Source organism: Protopterus annectens, chromosome 8.part0 (assembly GCF_019279795.1).
Source record: "Protopterus annectens isolate FY-2018-M chromosome 8.part0, PAN1.0, whole genome shotgun sequence".
NCBI lineage: Eukaryota > Metazoa > Chordata > Ceratodontiformes > Protopteridae > Protopterus > Protopterus annectens.
This window is the reverse complement of record NC_056741.1, coordinates 284,184,696-284,203,227: the sequence shown is the minus strand read 5'-3', so window position 1 is coordinate 284,203,227 and position 18,532 is coordinate 284,184,696. Positions and strand designations below refer to the sequence as shown.

The 18,532-nt window shown below is 38.7% G+C and overlaps 1 protein-coding gene across 1 annotated transcript in view; it reads right to left on the bottom strand.

Annotated features, from left to right (window-relative positions):
* The window catches only part of RHBG (Rh family B glycoprotein), a 371,751-nt gene that overhangs the window by 49,663 nt on the left and 303,556 nt on the right, over positions 1-18,532 (bottom strand). The window contains exon 9 of the mRNA XM_044079784.1: positions 4,651-4,724. Coding sequence (XP_043935719.1) covers positions 4,651-4,724 — 74 coding nt within the window. The remainder of the gene's footprint in view (positions 1-4,650; positions 4,725-18,532) is intronic.

Genomic DNA, 18,532 nt, shown 5'->3' with positions numbered 1-18,532 from the left:
TTTTAAAATCCGATATGGCATTTGTGGTCAAACCTGAGCACTGTAGCACTCAGTGGGTTATCTTCATTATAGCAACTGTTTGCTACAGTGTATCAAGCAGTTTGCTACAGTTTAAAAGTAAAAATATTTGTTTTAACTGAAACCAAACCTGAGCCCTGTGGCACTTTAGTGCTCTGTACAGGCAGGGTATAAACTGCAGGAACTTTTTGCTAAATTTGTAGCAAACAGTTTGCCACAGTCTAAAAGAAAAATGTATTTTTAATTATATAGCTTGAAGGAAGGTTGGGGGCAGGGCAAAGGAACAGAACCTGAATGGCTGGGGCAGGTGGGTGGGTGGGGCTCTGTCTTTTTTGGCTCTTCAATGGAGGAGATGATGGGAGTGTGAGGGAGTGATTAACTTATGACAGTGAAGTTATTTTTTTTTCTCTTCACTTGAAGAGATGATGGCGGTGGGTCGCTGGTTCATAGTACCAGTCCAGGGTGCTGGTTGAGCCAGCTATGCTTTTGATATTACTCTGGACAAAGTGCATCTGTTGTCAGCTACACAGAATTATTCAACCCCTACCTAAACAGAGTTTCAGTTAGTTCAGCAACCAACAAACTATAAGGTATGTAAAAAGCAGTAAAAATAATGTGCAGGCACCACTCCCCAGTCACTTAGCTTACTTCAGTGGTTGTGTAATGGACAGAGTTTCAACTTCCACACTCTGCTAATCACATCAATGGTTGCTCTACAACAAACTTCTAAAGCAGGAGGAGCAGACTAATGGCCATGACTGTCATTATGCTAATGAGCCTATTTACAGGTAATGTTTTTGAATCACACTTTTATCTCATTATGCACCTGCCGAAAGGTGCACTAGAAGGCTTGTTCAGTACCATGCACTCACATACTTCCTGTACCTGTGAAGTGCAATACATATGCGGGAGGGTCAATGACCCTCATGGGGATGTGGAGAAATCTGTTATAATATAATGCCCCATAGAGGTGGTAAAGTCCAGAAACTGAAGTATATATAGGTACTGTGCTGCTGATACACTCCTTACATGTCACAATTCACACCTTAGCGACATCCGTCAGTGCCATGTATATTTGTGCTAATCTATGGTGGTGGCACCTCCACCTTGTCATGCTAAACTAGTGCCCAAAATTGCATTTCACATTTCTACTGTAGCAACATGCAAGAGGGTAACCCTTTTTTTTTTTTAATTTGGATTATGACCTTTTACATGGTTATGCCTTCTGAAGTTATTTAGTGTGGCAAAGCTCTCAGATAGTGCACTAAAATGAGTAAAATATTTCTGTACCCGATATAGAGAGTCAACTCTGATTGCCTGCTGAGGGAGTTTTATACGAGTCCCCAATATAATTTGGATGCCTGCCACATCCTTGCCAGATTGATGACTGTTGCTACTGACATCTACCACTCTGATGAGCAGTGCAGGCACCATTATACTGACCTGTAGATGTGTTGTCTTGACCTTTTACACCATTGGAAGAAGAGGTCAGGGACAGTAGTCCTGAGATGTTCGGTAAATATGCAAAGGGAAAGGCAGTGGTCTTTCACTTTAGACAAAGATTAAAGGGCCATTGTAGGGCATTAAATCAATGCTTGCACGTCTTGTTATTTTTTTTCAGCTCAGGAGCAAATTTTGCAGATCAAGCTCCTGTATCAGAGGAGAATGGGATGTCTCTTCAGATGCATGGGTGCATATTTTTAATAAGTGCAATGTTGGTCCACCCCTGTAAGCGCATGTTTCTACAGAGAAATGTAACAATCTATAGCTAGTCATTTTTAATGGCCCTGGCATAAAAACATATCTACCAGCTGTTTGGTTCATCTGTAGGTACTTGCAAGGCTGACTCGCAGACACAGGCAGGACAGAGCTGTTTTCTCTCACTTTCTTTCTATGTTACTATCATTCTTTTATCATATTTATTTTTTTTATTTCTTTCCCTTTATATCATTGTCTTCCGCAGTGTCAGCCACAGCTGTGCCTGATGTGAGTCACTGGTGTACACTTTGCTATCATACCCATCCATCTCCTGCCATCTCACTATCTGCCTTTAGTTCTGCCTCTCCTCAGGTAACAGAGGTTATGTGGTGGGAGGATGCACCTGGTGGTGTTCTCAGTTGGTCAACACTTGAAGGGGGGATTGTAGTTTACTCTAGTGGCACCACCAGTTGGTTACAAGTCAATATCAGGCAACAGTTGCAAGAGACAATAGGATATTTTATGCAGCACTGATTTAAAACCTGTACTGGCCACCAGAAGAGGGTCCTTGTATGACTTGCAAAGCCACACTGCTGCCAGGCACTGCCTTCTAACTCATGTGGTATCTGAGGCATAACCAAGCAAGAAGGGCAGTCATGGTGGTGACTGACCACTTCATGGGTCCTGCCATAGGCAGTATGGTCAGGAGCTGAGACCACATTCCCATACCCAATCATGATGTTCCCCTTCCTTGTGTGTCCACCTCCTTCTCCTTTTTGTTGTCCAGTCCTCCCTCTGTCAGTATATGCATATATCCATTGTCAACCCATCCTTATGTGTCAGTATCTGTCCTGTTAGTGTTTATCTGTATTTTGTTTGTTTGTGTACTCCTGATTCTGTTCCCCACTTGATTACTTCCCTTTCCTTTATCCTTTTGCATGTCCTTGATTGGTCTTCCCCTTCAGTCTTCTCTAGACCCTCAATTTCTCCCCTTACTAATGAATAAAACATTACTGTGAGACAGCTATTGTGGCTTGCAGCAATTCTCATGATGTTATGACGTGGCCTATATGGATGTGCATATTCGCATGCATGTATCATTCACACTACTTCTACCTGAGACTTCTGTGACCAGCCCTATGAAACAACTCTCTTTGCCAGCATTATCATTTCCATGAACAGATTTCTAAAGTAGTTAAAAGGTGATGCGTTAAATGCCTCCTCCTTAAATAATAATTACTTTTGAACTGCATTGCACAACTCGATATCTACACAGAACTCCTCGTCTGGTAACAGTAAGTATCTTTCTGAAACGCAGAAGTGGTACAGGATCTACTGGTTGTTGACTGAGAACCACATAGTATGCAAGAGAACAACAAAATAATCAAACCTAGTTCAAGCGAACAAAAATTAATTTAGCAACTCACAGCCATATGCCCCTTTACAATAGTGCCAGACTAGGTCTTTGTTATGCTGAAATGTGAAAGCACTACCAGAAATTAAAGCTATTTTAGACTGAATTACAATACAGCTCTTGTTAGTGATTCAGAAGTGAATGTATGACAGATTACAATATCAATCATTATTGAGAAAAGCTGATTTAAATGTTCCATAGCAGAACAGTTGTGTGATGGTATCAATATCAAATCAGATAGCGCAAATGTAAGAAGAAGGGAGACAAGCTGAAATTAAATACTCAGCAGTCTAAATCCTGCAACGAGATCAGATCACACAGACAGTAAAAGTTTATTGACTGCATGAGAGCACAATAAAATAATAAAAAAATAATCTGTAGGAAAGAAAGTGTCCATCATAAATGTTCCAGAATACTGTGGAGGATTCCTGTAGATGAGGTGAGGTGAGAATTTTAGCACAGTGTACATTCCTGTGCCTCTCTTGGTTAAGGTCCATTTTAAGTAAGTAGTCTTTATATAATCTGCTTTAGAAGCATATCTCACAGTAGCATTCATGACTTTTTATTCTTGTGTACAGGCTCTTTTTCATGATACAACTAAAAACAGTGTCGGATTTGTAGATTTGCCAAAAGCAAAATGAAAGGAGCAGGAAGAAAGCAAAAGTGCAGGCCTACGAGAAACAGTATGGCTGCAAGTGAACGCCTCGTGTACCTTTCAATTTACAGTCATTGAAAATAGTACAAAAGCTCTTGACAAGCAGGCACAGCCAGCCAAATATCTGGATACCTCATCAGTATAAAATTTGAATATTAAATAGCACATAACTCTCCTTACATTCACGAGGAATGTATGATACTACTTAGTAACACACATTTCAAAACCTGAGTGACAAAAATGTGCATATTATTAGACAACATGTAAAATCTGTAGACTTTAATGAATGATATTGCAAAAGGTCTACCTCACAAATTCCTTTATTTTTGCTTCTGAAAGTGTGAAATGTAAGATGTGGGTGTGGTTTTCTGTGTACTAAACATCTTCAAAAATCTTGTGTGATGGGATTTAGAAAATTGAAAAGAGGGTTAAAATCAATACTGAAAATAAAGGCATATCTTCAAAAATAACCACATTATGTGCAGGGGTAAATTAGGCCTGAAAATAGGTGTGGACATCAAAAATAAGTACAGCTGAGAAGCCCAAAGGTTCCTGAGTGCTGCTCTATAACTGAAATAAGTATGCATATGCTAGAAGAGGAAGGTATTCAGAGTATCACCACAGTGCATTCTATGGCATGTCATAACTGCTTTGATTGCTACGTAGTAAACACAGCAACCACAGGCTCTCAGGACAATACCTTCCTTTCCCCAAGTAGCTATGTCAGGACCTCCTTTGCATTTGAAACACACAGACATAAAAAGACTTACAGATAAAGCTCCTTACAATAAAGAAGTACAATCCAGAAGCATATAGCACTACTAGACAGAAAGGGACTGAAGCAAAATGAAACAAGTTCACATACCTCCCAGTAAATTTCATCAGTAAAACATTGTGTATCTGCTGGAGATCCCCAAATTGGTATCTTCATAATGAATCCTGGAAAACAAAAATATCCTTAGCACATCAGTAGCAATCTTGTCAGTAATTTCTTTCACAGTTAACCTATTTTCCAAACAGAGAACATTTCATTGAAATACAGGACCGTTAGGATGCTGTGCTGTGTGTCTTAGTGTGTGTGTGTGTGTGTGTGTGTGTGTGTGTGTATGTATGCACATGAGACATGAGAAAGAGCATGTGCATGAAGGAAGGAAACCATGCAAACAGATATTAATGCCAAAGTTTTATGCTGCTTCTGCTGTGTTATCAGTCTCTTTTCTTTACAAAAATACAATTTTACAATTACTTTGTAATTCCATGATTTCTGTACCTGCTTAGATAGTTGTCTTTAGCTATTTTGCTTTAAAATATTACCAAAGTTCATGCATTTGTCAGGACTTGAGTGGGTACCTTGACCGATAAGAATTTCTCTAGGGATTCTTACACTAGACAAAAGTAGCACTAATTCTGTTGGTATAAATTATTTATAAATCAAAACGTAATGCCAAAACCAAAGACTGAGTTCCACAATTAAAATTCACTCGACCAGGAGCAACCAAGGTTCACATTAACGCCTTTATTACAAAACATATATCCCACGCGTTTTCGTCCTAAAACAAGGACTTCTTCAGACAAATTAAAACTGATTCCTTTAGTTTAAATACATTCATCTTGTTAACACAATTATCCAAACTCCAATAAAAACATTTCTTAAGGTTTGAATAAACTAATCACTTTATACTTCTCATTAATATTCATGATTTCATTCCACATTGATCATCCCCCTAAACCCTATCTCATTAACATTACTGCCTTATTCAAAAAGTGTTTGAGTGTTGAGTTTTTATTTTTCTAAAGTGTCAAGTGCTTTGTTTCCTAACCACCTTTTACTTCATTTGTTAATTAATATATAAAACATTGTGTATAAAAATATTAAATATATAATTATTTATGTATAAATACCTTTCAAATATAAAAATATATAAAAATGTATAAATAAATACTTAAAAATCATAAGAATTTATTTATAAAATTCATATTTGTTATTTAGATTTTTAAAAAATTTGTTAGAAATTAAAACCATTTAACCTAGTTGTATAGACGAAGAATGGTAAATGTCTAAAAAATGTATGGGAGTTTTACAGTTATCAAAGTAAACTATTTTACTATATATGTTTTTATACATGGAGCATGTACGCCCTCTAGTGTCCTATATGTTAAATTTATCTATTTATTATATTTTATTATATTTTGTTGGCTCTCAATTTGAGTAGTGGGGTAATAGTTAAAAATTCATTCATACCAGGTTTAGTATTTGCATCCAGGTTGACTTACCACCAGAGCTCTTTACTTTCTAGGATTTCCTCCCATAAGCCACCTCTTGTGTTGGGTTTAATTAGATCCAATACAAAAAATTCTAATTTATACTCTGTACAACTCATGGTATGTTTGTAAAGTGCATTAGTGTGTTTACCTCTCGAAATGTCATATATATGTTCGTATATCCTTCTCTTTAGATACCTTTCTGTTTTGCCCACATAGAAGGACTGACATTTTTGACAAATAGCAAGGTAAACCACTCCTTTACTTTCACAATTATAGAAACCACTACTCTTCAGCCACCTCTTTCTACTCTCCACATATCCCTCTCCTTTGTTAATAATGTAAGGACATTGCTGGCACCTGCCACATTTGTATGTTCCTATTTTTTCCCTCTATCTTGATTTTTACTTTTATTTGTAAATTGAAAATTCTTTTCCAGTATATTTCTTATGTTCCGGGAATTTTTGTAAACTATTTTTGGCTGTATATTATTTATTTCATCTATATCCGTAAGAGAAGAGGATTTCTCCCATTCTTTATTCAAAAATTCCTTCAGTTTTTGCTTAGAGACATTATATTCCACTACTAGACTTCTTTTATATACATCCTGGTTCAGATGTTTCTTTTTTATATCATTATTTGGAATGATTTCAGCTACATGAACTCCATTAATTATGATAGGTTTAAACCTTTCATTCCTACCCCTTTCTACTTCATCTCTAATATTTTGCACAAAAAGTAATGGATAACCATGTTCCATAAACATCTTTTCTAACTTCTCACATTCAAAAAGGAAGTCTTCTTCATTACTAGTCATCCTCGAACCCCTTACAAACTGTCCCTTAACAATATTTCTTTTACTATGTAAGGGGTGAGCACTATTATAATGTAGAAAAGAGTTTGCATATGTATCTTTCCTAAATACTTTGCTCTCAAACTTCCCATTCTTATTATATATTTCTACATCCAAGTATTTAAGTGTTTCAGTACTTATACTGTAAGTGAATTTTAAAAAACTTGTAGTTTGGTTTAAATATTCAATAAATTCCAGGAATCTGGTACGACCCCCAACCCAGAAAATAACAATATCATCCAAAAACCTGTGGTACAACAGCCAATATTTGCTAAATTCAGATTTTGTTACAAACTTTTCCTCCCATTTTGACAACACTATATTGGCATATGTGGGGGCACACGCTGCCCCCATAGATACCCCTGTTTTTTGCTGATAATATTCTCCCTCAAATGTTATGAAATTATATTTTAGTACAGTGTCCATAAATGCTACACAGGCTATTTTGTCTATTTGTCTTAGTCTTTTATCACCAAAGACACATTCCTCAAACAGGTCCATCCCTTCTTCATGGGGAATACAACTAAATAAATCAACAATATCGATAGTAATAAAAAGAATATCTTCTGAGTACAAAGTAGTTTTTAATTTATCCAACAAATCCCAAGAATCTTTAAGTATAACTGGGTTATTAACCCATATGTGTTTTGTTTTGTAGTCCACAAATTTTGCCATTGGGACTGTTTTAGCACCTTCCGCTGACACCATGGGTCTCAATGGGGGGGTTACCCATATTTTTGTGGATTTTTGGGATTCCAAATATTGTTGCCAACCTAGGTTTACATACTTCCAAATATTTTAATGTTTTGTTGTCTATAACTTCCTCATTAAGAAAATCTTGAAGCATACTATCAATATATTTGTACGCTATGTTAATCTCATTAAGGGAGACCACAGTGTACACTTTGTCATTTCTCAGAATGGAGTTCATTTTACCATCATATATTATTTTATCCATTATGACAATCCCCCCTCCTTTGTCGGGTTTCATGATTCTGACCATATTATTGTTACTCAATTCTTCCAAACATGACGTTTCTTCCATACTCAAATTGTGGTTAACCCATGTTTTTTTACCCCTTCTCCTTACTCCATCTATCAGCACATTTTCAAAATTTTTTAGCTGGGGTAACAGGGGGGGATTGTATATGGATTTCCTGTATAAACCACAGGGATATATGGTTTGTAATAAAGGCGTTAATGTGAACCTTGGTTGCTCCTGCTCGAGTGAATTTTAATTGTGGAACTCAGTCTTTGGTTTTGGCATTACATTTTGATTTATTGGTTTTGAGCAGTGCCACTCTTTGCAGTCTTCTTGGATAAAATTATTTATATTGACTGTCTATAGGGGTTATTAATGAGGAAATTGTTTAGCCTAATCAGTGATTAACAGTATTTGGGTGGCCACAGTGGTGCAGCAGTTAGCATTGCTGCCTCACAGCAAGAGGTTCTCTGGTTTGATTCTTGGCTGGGGTGCCTTCTGTGTAGAGTCTGCATGCCCTCCCTGTGGTCGCGTGGGCTTCCTCCAGGTGCTCCGGTTTCCGACCACATCCCAAAGATATGCAGTAGGTGGATTGGACACTCTAAATTGGCCCTAGGTGTTTGTGCAGGTGTGTGTGTGCTTCCTGTGGAAGGTTGGGCACTGGACTGGCAACTTGACACTGTAAAACACCACTGCCAGTCATGAGCAGACAGGTGATCCACTGTGGCGACCCCTAACTGGGAAAAGCTGGAAGAAGTGATTAACAGTATTTACTGGTTAGTCCTTATTCAATATTACAAGTGGGTTTACAATGTCCATCGCTATCCATCCAAATAGGATTTCCATGATCGACAAGAGTATCAAAGGGATCTAATACACTGAGTTGGTTGCTGTCCTTTGACATTCTGGGAATTTAGTACAGAAGTACTGTTGAGGCTAGAGGGAACTTTTGAATATGGTGCATTAGCTATGCTTGTAATATTGGTTAGACGCTGTAATGGTTTGCAAACTGATTGCCTAGTACTTATGAATCTATGATCTTATGAAGTTTATTTATTATTTGTTTACTGGGCATGTAGGCTAGTCTGTTGACCATTATCAACCATGACCTAGGCTGAAAGAGAAGTGAAAATTAATTAATTACATAGTTTAAATGGAGGACAACAGCAGATCCAATGGGGGCATTTAAGACAGACAAAAGCATTTCATTTTTCCAAAGCATTTAAGACTATAATAATTGCTCTAAAGACAAATATAGTTTTGGTTAAATGCTATTTATATCAGATTTACAATTAATTACATACTTACAAAGCTATTACACAATAATCCAAATCAGCAACTGTTTTCAGTCTCCTTTCAAACAGAAGTCTTGTTTTTTGTAACACATATTTATTTTATTTTTATTTTTTATTTATTTAATTTATGTAACATTTGTTAACTGAAAAAGTCTGACTTGGAACAAAGCTAATTTTCAGCAGAGGCCCAGGGATAAATGCTCCAGATGCATGTCTTTCAAACATGGGAGGAAACCGGAGCACCCAGAGGAAACTCACACAAATGCAGGGAGGACATGCATAATCCGCACAGAAGGCACCCCAGCAGAGAATCTAACTGGAGAACCTCTTGCTGTGAGGCAACAATGCTACTACTGCACCATTGTCTTGATAATAGCTGCATCAGGCTTCCAGCAGGAAATGCTCATTTAGTGATTGTTTAAAGACATTTAACATTTCTTGGTTTTAATGTTGTTAGGTAAGTGGTACCAGATTACTGGACCCAGCCAGGGGAAGACAGTTTCACCCAAACTGGTTTGGTAGAGCTTAAGGGTAAGGATAAGTATCATTTTGGCTGCTTCTCAGAGTATTGCTGCAATCATTAAATGGCAGCCTCACCTTCACTGGAGGGAAATGGCTGGCTTTTTAGATTTTAATGAACAGAGAGCCTAGCAATAAATTAGCTTTATTCATAACCATCAGTCAGTTTCAATATAGTAAATTATACTGATAAATAACTGGATCTGCAAGCAGAATAAATCTACACATTTTATTTTCAGCAATTTATAATCTCTGAGTATTGTGGGAGGAATAAAATGCCAGTAATGGTAGTCAATATTCAAACTTGAGAAGCAGAACATCTGTAGTTATAGCTGCATGGGCAGGTGGTGAAAGAAGGTGAGTAATCCTGTAGAACAACTTTAATTGAGAAAGTACCTTGTGAATGATTTTGTCTGTGTAAATATTAAAGGTGAGAAATGGATCCAGAGTGTCTGAGGTGCTTTTTTTATTTGGTAATGTTAGGGGTGACATTTCCTTGTGTATCTTTCAAGGAAAGAGAAGAAGGTGCAGCTAATTTATGAGAACTGGGAAAAGCATTGCATTGTCTTTCAAGATTAACAGGCAATATTTTACAAAAGGGTAATTTGTAAAGATGACTGAAGTTTGTTGGAGTTTCGGTTGCAGATTAGTATGAGATTTACTAAATCCAGTGAAGACAACACCATCTGCATACATTATAATATTGAGGTTTGACACTTCCAGTGGAAGGTCATAGATGGAGTGAAAATAGGAGTGGGCCAAGTACTGAACCTGGGGTCATGTCTGCATTAAGTATTTTAGGGTAGAAGGATGACATAATGGTTAAGGTGTTTACCTTAAAGACACAAGGTGCAGGGTTGATTCTCACATGGGGTAACTGGCTAGGCTTCAAAAGAGCAGTTAGCCTAGTACTAACCTATGAACCATAGCTGTCTCATCTAGTATCCAGTGCCAATCCCTAATCTGGCAAAAAAAGTAATTTTCCAATCCGGCACTCCTCTCTTCTCTTTTAAGGAGGAGTCAGGCCCTAGTGCCCAACACGCATCCACATCTCAACATAAAGAGAAAGAAAAGCCCTTTTCTAAAAAAAACGAACTCCTACTTAGATGGCCCACAAAGCACTGGAGCAACAGATTAACTTCTGCAGAAGCAGTATCAGAAATACCTTATAGAAATGAATGCTGTTACTGCAACCCCGAATACCAAGTACCTGGGGAGCTGCCCCTTTTCTCCTCCCTAGCTACACTTCTGAGTATTCTATATTCAGAGTAGACATTGTTACTGAGAATTTAGAAGGTTCTCCTAAAATCCAGGTCCTGGTCTTATTAATCTCTGAATGACCAGCCAAAATGTGGCTATGTGCTACCTGCATTACAACTGTTCTAAAGGGCTTTGCAAACAACAGCTGGTTCAGTATCACTTACTAATCTTCCATCAGCCTGTACAGCAAATCATTTCCTAGCTAAAAGTAAGGCCATACTAGGGCCCCTTCTTTTCACCATCTTCTCTAATGATCTAGCCTAATCCACAACACACACTAAAGTTGTTCAGTATGCGGATGATTCAGGTTTAATCTGCTCAGCAGATACCTTACCAGACCTCCAAATAGTAGCCCAACTAATCCTCAACCCCCAAAAGACACTGTTAATGCTATTTACAGTAACAAACAATCACCTACCACCCCTCCTTTCACCATTCTCTCAGCAAACAACACAGTCGTCCAACCAGTTGAGCATACAAAACTCCTTGGTATGACTATCGAAAACAAACTCAGATCTGAGTAACACTTAGCCATCACAGTTAACATGTAGCCATCACAGTTAAGAAAGTTCATGTTAAACCTGGTTCTCTGTACAGAAGCAAGCCATTTCTGACTGACAATTAGGGTTGCCAGATTTCTTTGTGGCTAAAACCGGACTAAGGTCACGCCCCTCGCATCACCCATAACTCCACCCATTCCCACCCACTCGCCCATCAATGCCATGCCCATTTTGTGACATCACTGTGATATCAGCTGATGGGAACGCCCTCTTTTTCTGTTCCGGATGCCTGCTTTCAGCCGATTTACTATGCTTTCCTGTAAAAAAGCATAGTAAATCAGCCAATTGTAACAAACACTGATAGTCTGTTTCTTTTTGTGAAACAGAAAAATGGAGTTTGTACAGTGTTTTCCCACAATAAACAAGACATGCTGGAGGGATAGGTTCCTGTCCCAGAGACTCCCCATACTTTGGAACAGACTGCCCATTTATGTCAAGCAGAGCACCTCATTAGCCCTCTTTAGGAAAAATCTTGACGCTTGGATGGGAGATAAGAAATACACCCTGGGGATCACTTCTGTGGCTCTGCTCAACAGAGACACAGGAAAATAATTTTGGGTGGTGAAAGCCAGGGAATCTTTATGGCTAGGCTTTTACAGGCCTTAGGGCCGATAGCCTAGTACCTACTTATGAACACCTTAATATAGGAAAGATGTTGACAGTGCTCTGAAATCAAGAGAAAAATAACTTCAGGTTCTTCAGTATCACTGTTATAATTAACCTTCTGCAGCAGATAACAAAGTACTATTTGGGAAGCCAAGTAACTGCTTCAAAAGCTGTAACATATCTTGCCAAACAGTTCTCAGTTCCTTATCTCCAGAATCAGCAATAGAGGCAAAATAATAAATAATTATTGTAAATTATATTTCTGGTTTTAAAAGTTGGGACAATAACAGTACTTCAAAGGATACACATTTTCTCAATTAAAACAACTCTGTGACTTTGGTGACTACCATTATGGGTTGACTATAAATCATCACCTCATTTCACAAAATTACAGAATACAGAAGGGATAAATCAAAAATTTGAGCTATAATATGACACTTAACATCTTTAACAGCTGAGAGGTACACACTCGCACTTTAACACAAACAGCAGCCAGAAGCAAAATGGACCTTGAATCATCAGCTTCAAAAGTGGTTAGATACTTTGTGCTTCCATACTTTTTTAAAGCTGGTATTACAATAGAGCAGCTTCCAGTTCTGTGTGTGTTTTTAGGTAGTTTGGTTACATATGCTGTGAGTGTGGGCACGTGAAGTCACAGAATACTGCAGGTAAGGGTGATTTACCCTCTCCTGCATTGTTGTGATCTTGAGAGTTAGAAAATATAAAGGGGTATAATAGTTGCAGGGGGGTTATCCCTCTGCAAAACATTTATTTTTGTTTTGAGGGATCGAGAGGTGAAACAAATACAGTTGTTTTTGCAGGGGCGAACACTTGTTCTTATTTTGATGGATTGGGAGATGATGTTTGTTTTTAATGCACGGACTCCTGACGTTTGTGTCATTTGATGTTTTGATATAAGCTCAATGAAACACTTACACTTCATAAATTTTGACAACCCAAGATTACACTGCTAATTTTAACAAACAGATGCAAAATATATACTAGTCAAACTAAGTGCAACTTGTCTGCTGTGCTCATTAATTCAGAATCCTGTATCTGGATCACGGAGTTTCTCTTATACACAAACTTGATTTTTAAACCTTAGGATTATAGCCTGTGATTGTGAAGTAGTAATACAACTTTTCTACCCACACCTTTTATCCACCTAATTTTAGCACAGAAAACATTTAGATGCCCTTTTCTAAATGTTTAAAACCAATTACAGAAAATAAAAACTTTACGGACTCTGACTCTTATGAGACAGCATTAAAAACATGCAACCAGACAAGGTACATATAGTGCCGTACAAAATCTAAACATGAGCACCTAGCAAGTCACTTATTTCAATACATACATAAGCATGCAACCACAGCTTTTACACAGGAAACCTCAGATGAGGTATTTCCCTGGTTTTCAAACAAACATAGCAACATACAGTGCTACTAGCCTGTAGTCAAAGCTATCAAACAGAATGAAAACTACCTCTTCAATCACGATTCACGCTGGAACTGTGCTGCTTAAAATTTCTGCGCGATTATTTCCATTCCACACTGGTAAATGGTGGAATAAGCACGCATGCATGATGAGCAGCTGATTGATGACTAATAAGCTGTACTTAAAGGACAAGGGGAGAGAACACGAGCGGCGGGCGGCGGTACCGGTAATTGCACAGCATTGCATATAGTATGTTTTCAGTTTTCACTTTTCAGTCCTTGACTCCTGACTGCAAAAAAAAAAAAAAAAAAAAAAAAAATGGACTTCACTAGTCCGGTTTTGATGATTTTTTTTAACCAGACAATTTGACTGAAAACCGGACAGTCCGGTCAAAAAACGGACAGCTGGCAACCCTACTGACAATACCAGACAAGCCATATCCAGAACCTTCCTCCACTGTATGCTACTTTATGCTTCCCCCCTTTACCAACTTAAAAAAATCAGATTTAACCAAATTGGAAACTTGCTACAACAAAGTAGCCCACTTCACAGCTAACCTTCCCCACCAAACCCGCCATTGTATTGCTCTACATAAATTAAATTGGCTTGAACTAACTAACCTTTTCCATCTCTACCAACTTAAATTCACACACAGTATCATCTTCCATCTTGACAATTGCCCTTCCCTCAAGGAACTTGTTGTCCCCTACTCATGTCCACGAAGTTTAAAATCTGCAGACAGAAACTTGCTCACAGTAAACAAACCTAACAACATTCTCGGTGAAGCCTTATTCTCAAATCAAATAGCCAAATTATGGAACTCTCTACCCCACACCATCCAAAACACACCTGAATCTACCAGTTTCGAACAACTACTATTTGAACATCTATCCAAAAACTGGCATTGCTCCTGCGCCAAACCTGATTGACAAGATATCTATAAATCTCTCACCATACTTCTTACCTCATTTTCTTCTCTCCTCAGTGTTACTACTGCTGGTAAAACATATATATATATATATATATATATATATATATATATATATATACATAAAGGAGATCTCATTTGTTCATAACTATTATTTAATATGTACACAGTACTAATTTTTCTATTCTCACAGTGATCTTTTCTGAAATGACTGCGTGATTTTCTTTTTTGAACTTGTATCTACTAGCAAACAGTACTGAATACTTCTTTGTATAGCCTAACTGGATGATGTGTATTCTGCATCTTACTATATGTATACTATTGTACTGTCTAATTATTGTATTTTGCTTATATTTCTGAGGAGCTTTTCTCCCTGGGCCTCCGCTGAAAACAGGCTTTTGACCTAGTCTGACTTTCCTAGTAAACAAATGTAAATAAATAAATAAACAAATAAATAACTAAACAAATAGGGCTGGTCTGTTCAATTGCCCCCCTTCTAGTCTTGCTATATTGCCTCCAGCTGCACTTAACATATTATCATCTTACAGGGCCTTTTTACAATCTAGCATAGCTTATCTGTAAGTCAGCTATGTCTGCATCAAGATATGGTTCCTCTCCCATACATAAAGGTACAGGTCTTATGTCTTCATACAATTTCTCTTTAATTTTATATTTTCCTCTTCATATAATCTTTTTCAAAAACAACTCACAAAATGCATTATTTCTTCCCAGAGCAAAGATTGTTTATTTTAGTAGGTAATTTGCTTTCTCTATACTTAGTATCCTGATTTTTCTTCTGAGAGGCTGTCTGCTTTGGTAGAGCATGAAAAGCTTATGACTCTCTTTAATTTCCTGTTTCCTTTTTACTTTGTAGGAGTTGTCTGGTCTTTCTTTCTTGTATACCTGTTTCTGTCACTATGCAATTAACTATGGGTCTTTCCTTGTCAGTCTCTATAGAGACAGCATTTATTATCTTAACTATGAGATTTTTTTTAGTTAGATTCTGTTTTGGATTGACCTGTTCTTTCCACCTAGAGCATATTTTGGTTGCTTCTGAAGTTTCTAATTGTACACTTTTCTACTGAATAAATTACCTGTGATAATTTCTTTGGTCAATCACACCACACTTTCTATATATCTTTTAACTGAAGAAAGTCTTAACCAATCATAGGTTCATAGGTTCCTAGGTTGGTACTAGGCTATCGGCCCTAGGGCCTATACAAGCCTAGTCATAACAATTCCCTGGCTATTTCTTCCCACACTATTTACTTCCCTGGACCCCTGTCTACTAGGGCGACTGACGTGATCCCCGGGGTGAATTTCCTTTCTCCCATCCAATCATCAAGGTTCCTTTTGAAGAGGGCCAAAGAGACGCTCTGCTTGACATGTATGGGCAGTCTATTCCAGAGTTTGGGGAGTCTCTGGGTCAGGAACCTATCCCTCCAGCATGTTTTGTTTATTGTGATGACAAGATTTAGATCCCTGGAGCATGTGGCTCTGAGGGAGTGGGATTTCTTTAAGTGTAGCATGTCCAACAGCTCTGGGTTTGACATGGCCTTGTATGTTAAGCAGAGATTGCCTCAGAGTAGACGCTATGTGACAGAGTATAGCTGGAGTTTTTTAAAGCGGTCAGCATAGGGCATCTGCTTTAGACCTGTGATTCTTTTAGTGAGGTATTTCTGCAGCCTTTCCAGTTGTTGCAGATGTTTTGAGAGATACATACCAAATGGAGCATTGTATTCTATAATGGGTCTAATAAGGGATGAGTACAGTGGGACAATGACCTCCTTTTTTCTGGATGAAAAGCCCTTAGTGATGAAGTGTGCTACATAGAAGGATTTCCTGACTGTTGTGGCGATGTGGTTATTGAAGGTGAGATCACTGTCAACCTGTGTCTCTAAGTTTTTTATCACATTTTCAGTGTTTAGTGTACTGCCACCTATGTGTTAATTCATGGGTACATGTTTTTTCCTAAAGGGGATAACTATACATTTCTTGGCATTGAGCTTGAGCCCATGGCTCTGGCACCAAGCATCTGTTTCTGTAAGTCCCTTTTGTAGAGTATCCACATCATTTGGGATTCAATAATGGCTCCCAGTTTGCAGTCATCTGCGACCTTTGTTAACCAGAGTCCCTTAGTGTTGGCCTGTACTTCAGAGAAGTAGATGCCAAACAAGAGAGGTCCCAGGACTGAACCCTGAGGTACTCCACTTGTCACTTGTCTGAAGCTGTCAGCTACTTTTACAGTGTGGGTTCTGTCAGTAAGCCAGTTGGCAACCCATCGAGTGACGTAGGGATTAATGCCCAGCTTAGTAAGTTTAGCTGTGATTCCAGAGTGGGGGATGGTGTCAAAAGCCTTGGCGAGGTCCAGATAGGCTGTGTGGACTGCCTTACCCTCGTCCATGGCTCTGGAGAATGATTCGAAGAAGTCAATAAGGTTCAGGAGGCAAGATCGGCCCTTCACGAACCCAAACTGGATGGGGTCCAGTGTTTTAAGGTTTCCAATGTCTTTGTTTATAAGTTCCATGATAATACGTTCCATGGCCTTGCAGATCAGGCTCGTCAGACTGATGGGACGGTAGTTCCCGGGATCCAAGGTGGATCCCCCCTTGTGGAGTGGGATAACTGTAGCTGGGCGCCACTCAGTGGGCACGAAGCCTGAGGTGAGGGTATGATTAAACATGACACTTAGGTGAGGTACCAGTTCATTTTGTAGTTCATGTAGTACACAGCCCGGGATGTCATCTGGTCCCATGGATGCTGTATTCTTAGCTTTGGAGAGTGCGTTTTTTACCTGTGTGGCCATTATTACCAGAATTTGGCAATCTTCCAGTATTGAGATGGGCCACTTAGGGGGTGAGAGGGGGGTGAAGTTGGCACTCAATCGATCTGCCAGGATATTGGCAATATCCTTGGGATCAGTATATTTAATGCCATTCTGTTGTAGCTCAGAGCAGATCTGAGCATTGCCATTTAGATTCTTGACATAGTTATAGAATGCCTTGTGGTTGTCTTTGGAATCTTTGGCAATTTTATTTTCATAACTAGCTTTGGAGGATTTTATGAGGGATCTCAGCTTCTTACTGAGGCTGGTAAGGGAGTGTTTTGCATCCTGGGATTTTCCTCTTTTCTGCAACAGTTTTTTCCTTTTGTTGTAAAGTTTGTTTATGGCAGGGGACAACCAGATTGGCTTCCTTTTTTTGGAGGAGAGCATCTTGGTTATATTTGGGCATGCATGAGTGGATGTGCTCGTACAGTGCCTTAGTGTAGGACTCAGCAGTCAAACGTTCAGTTCCCATCTGCATGGGTGTCATGAAGTTTGTAACTTCTGACTTGAGTAGCATGAAGTTCGCCTTGGAGAAGTTTTTATTATAGAGGTTTCCTTACTGGGGGGGGGGGGGCTGGGATGTGGATGTTAAGGGTGATAAGCTTATGGTCTGACCTGACCAACGAGGGGGTGACCATAGGTGTGGAGCATCAATTTCCCATGCTGGTAATGACCAGGTCTATGATATTGGAGCCCCTGGTGGGACTATGGATTAGTTAATCCAGGGCATTGGAATTTATGAATTCCATGAACCGTTAGGCAAAGGTGTTGGTACATGAGTAGCTTTCCCAGTTAATGGCAGGGTAGTTGAAATTACCCAGTATTAGGGTGTTTGGTTGTATATTAATATTTTCCAGTATGTTTAGAAAGGTGTAGTGAGAATCTTGGGGCATGGTGGGGATCTGTAGCAAGCTACAATTTGGATTGCAGTCTTACCTAGTGTTAGTTGCACCTGGAGAATTTCAGATGCATTGTGTTGGGCAACTAACCTGGTGGTGTGAATATCCTTGATGAATATGGACATTCCTCCACCTTTAGCGTTTCGATTCTGATTTGGTGACCGAAAAGTGTGGTAAGAGTTGTAGCCTGGTACTGCAGGGGTGCTCTCTGGAGCCTTGAACCAGGTCTCAGTTACTGCACAGATATCGATGTTCTCCATTTTTAGGAGTGCCTCGAGAGAGTGCATTTTGAGGTTTAGACTTCGAGCGTTGAGTAGCATTA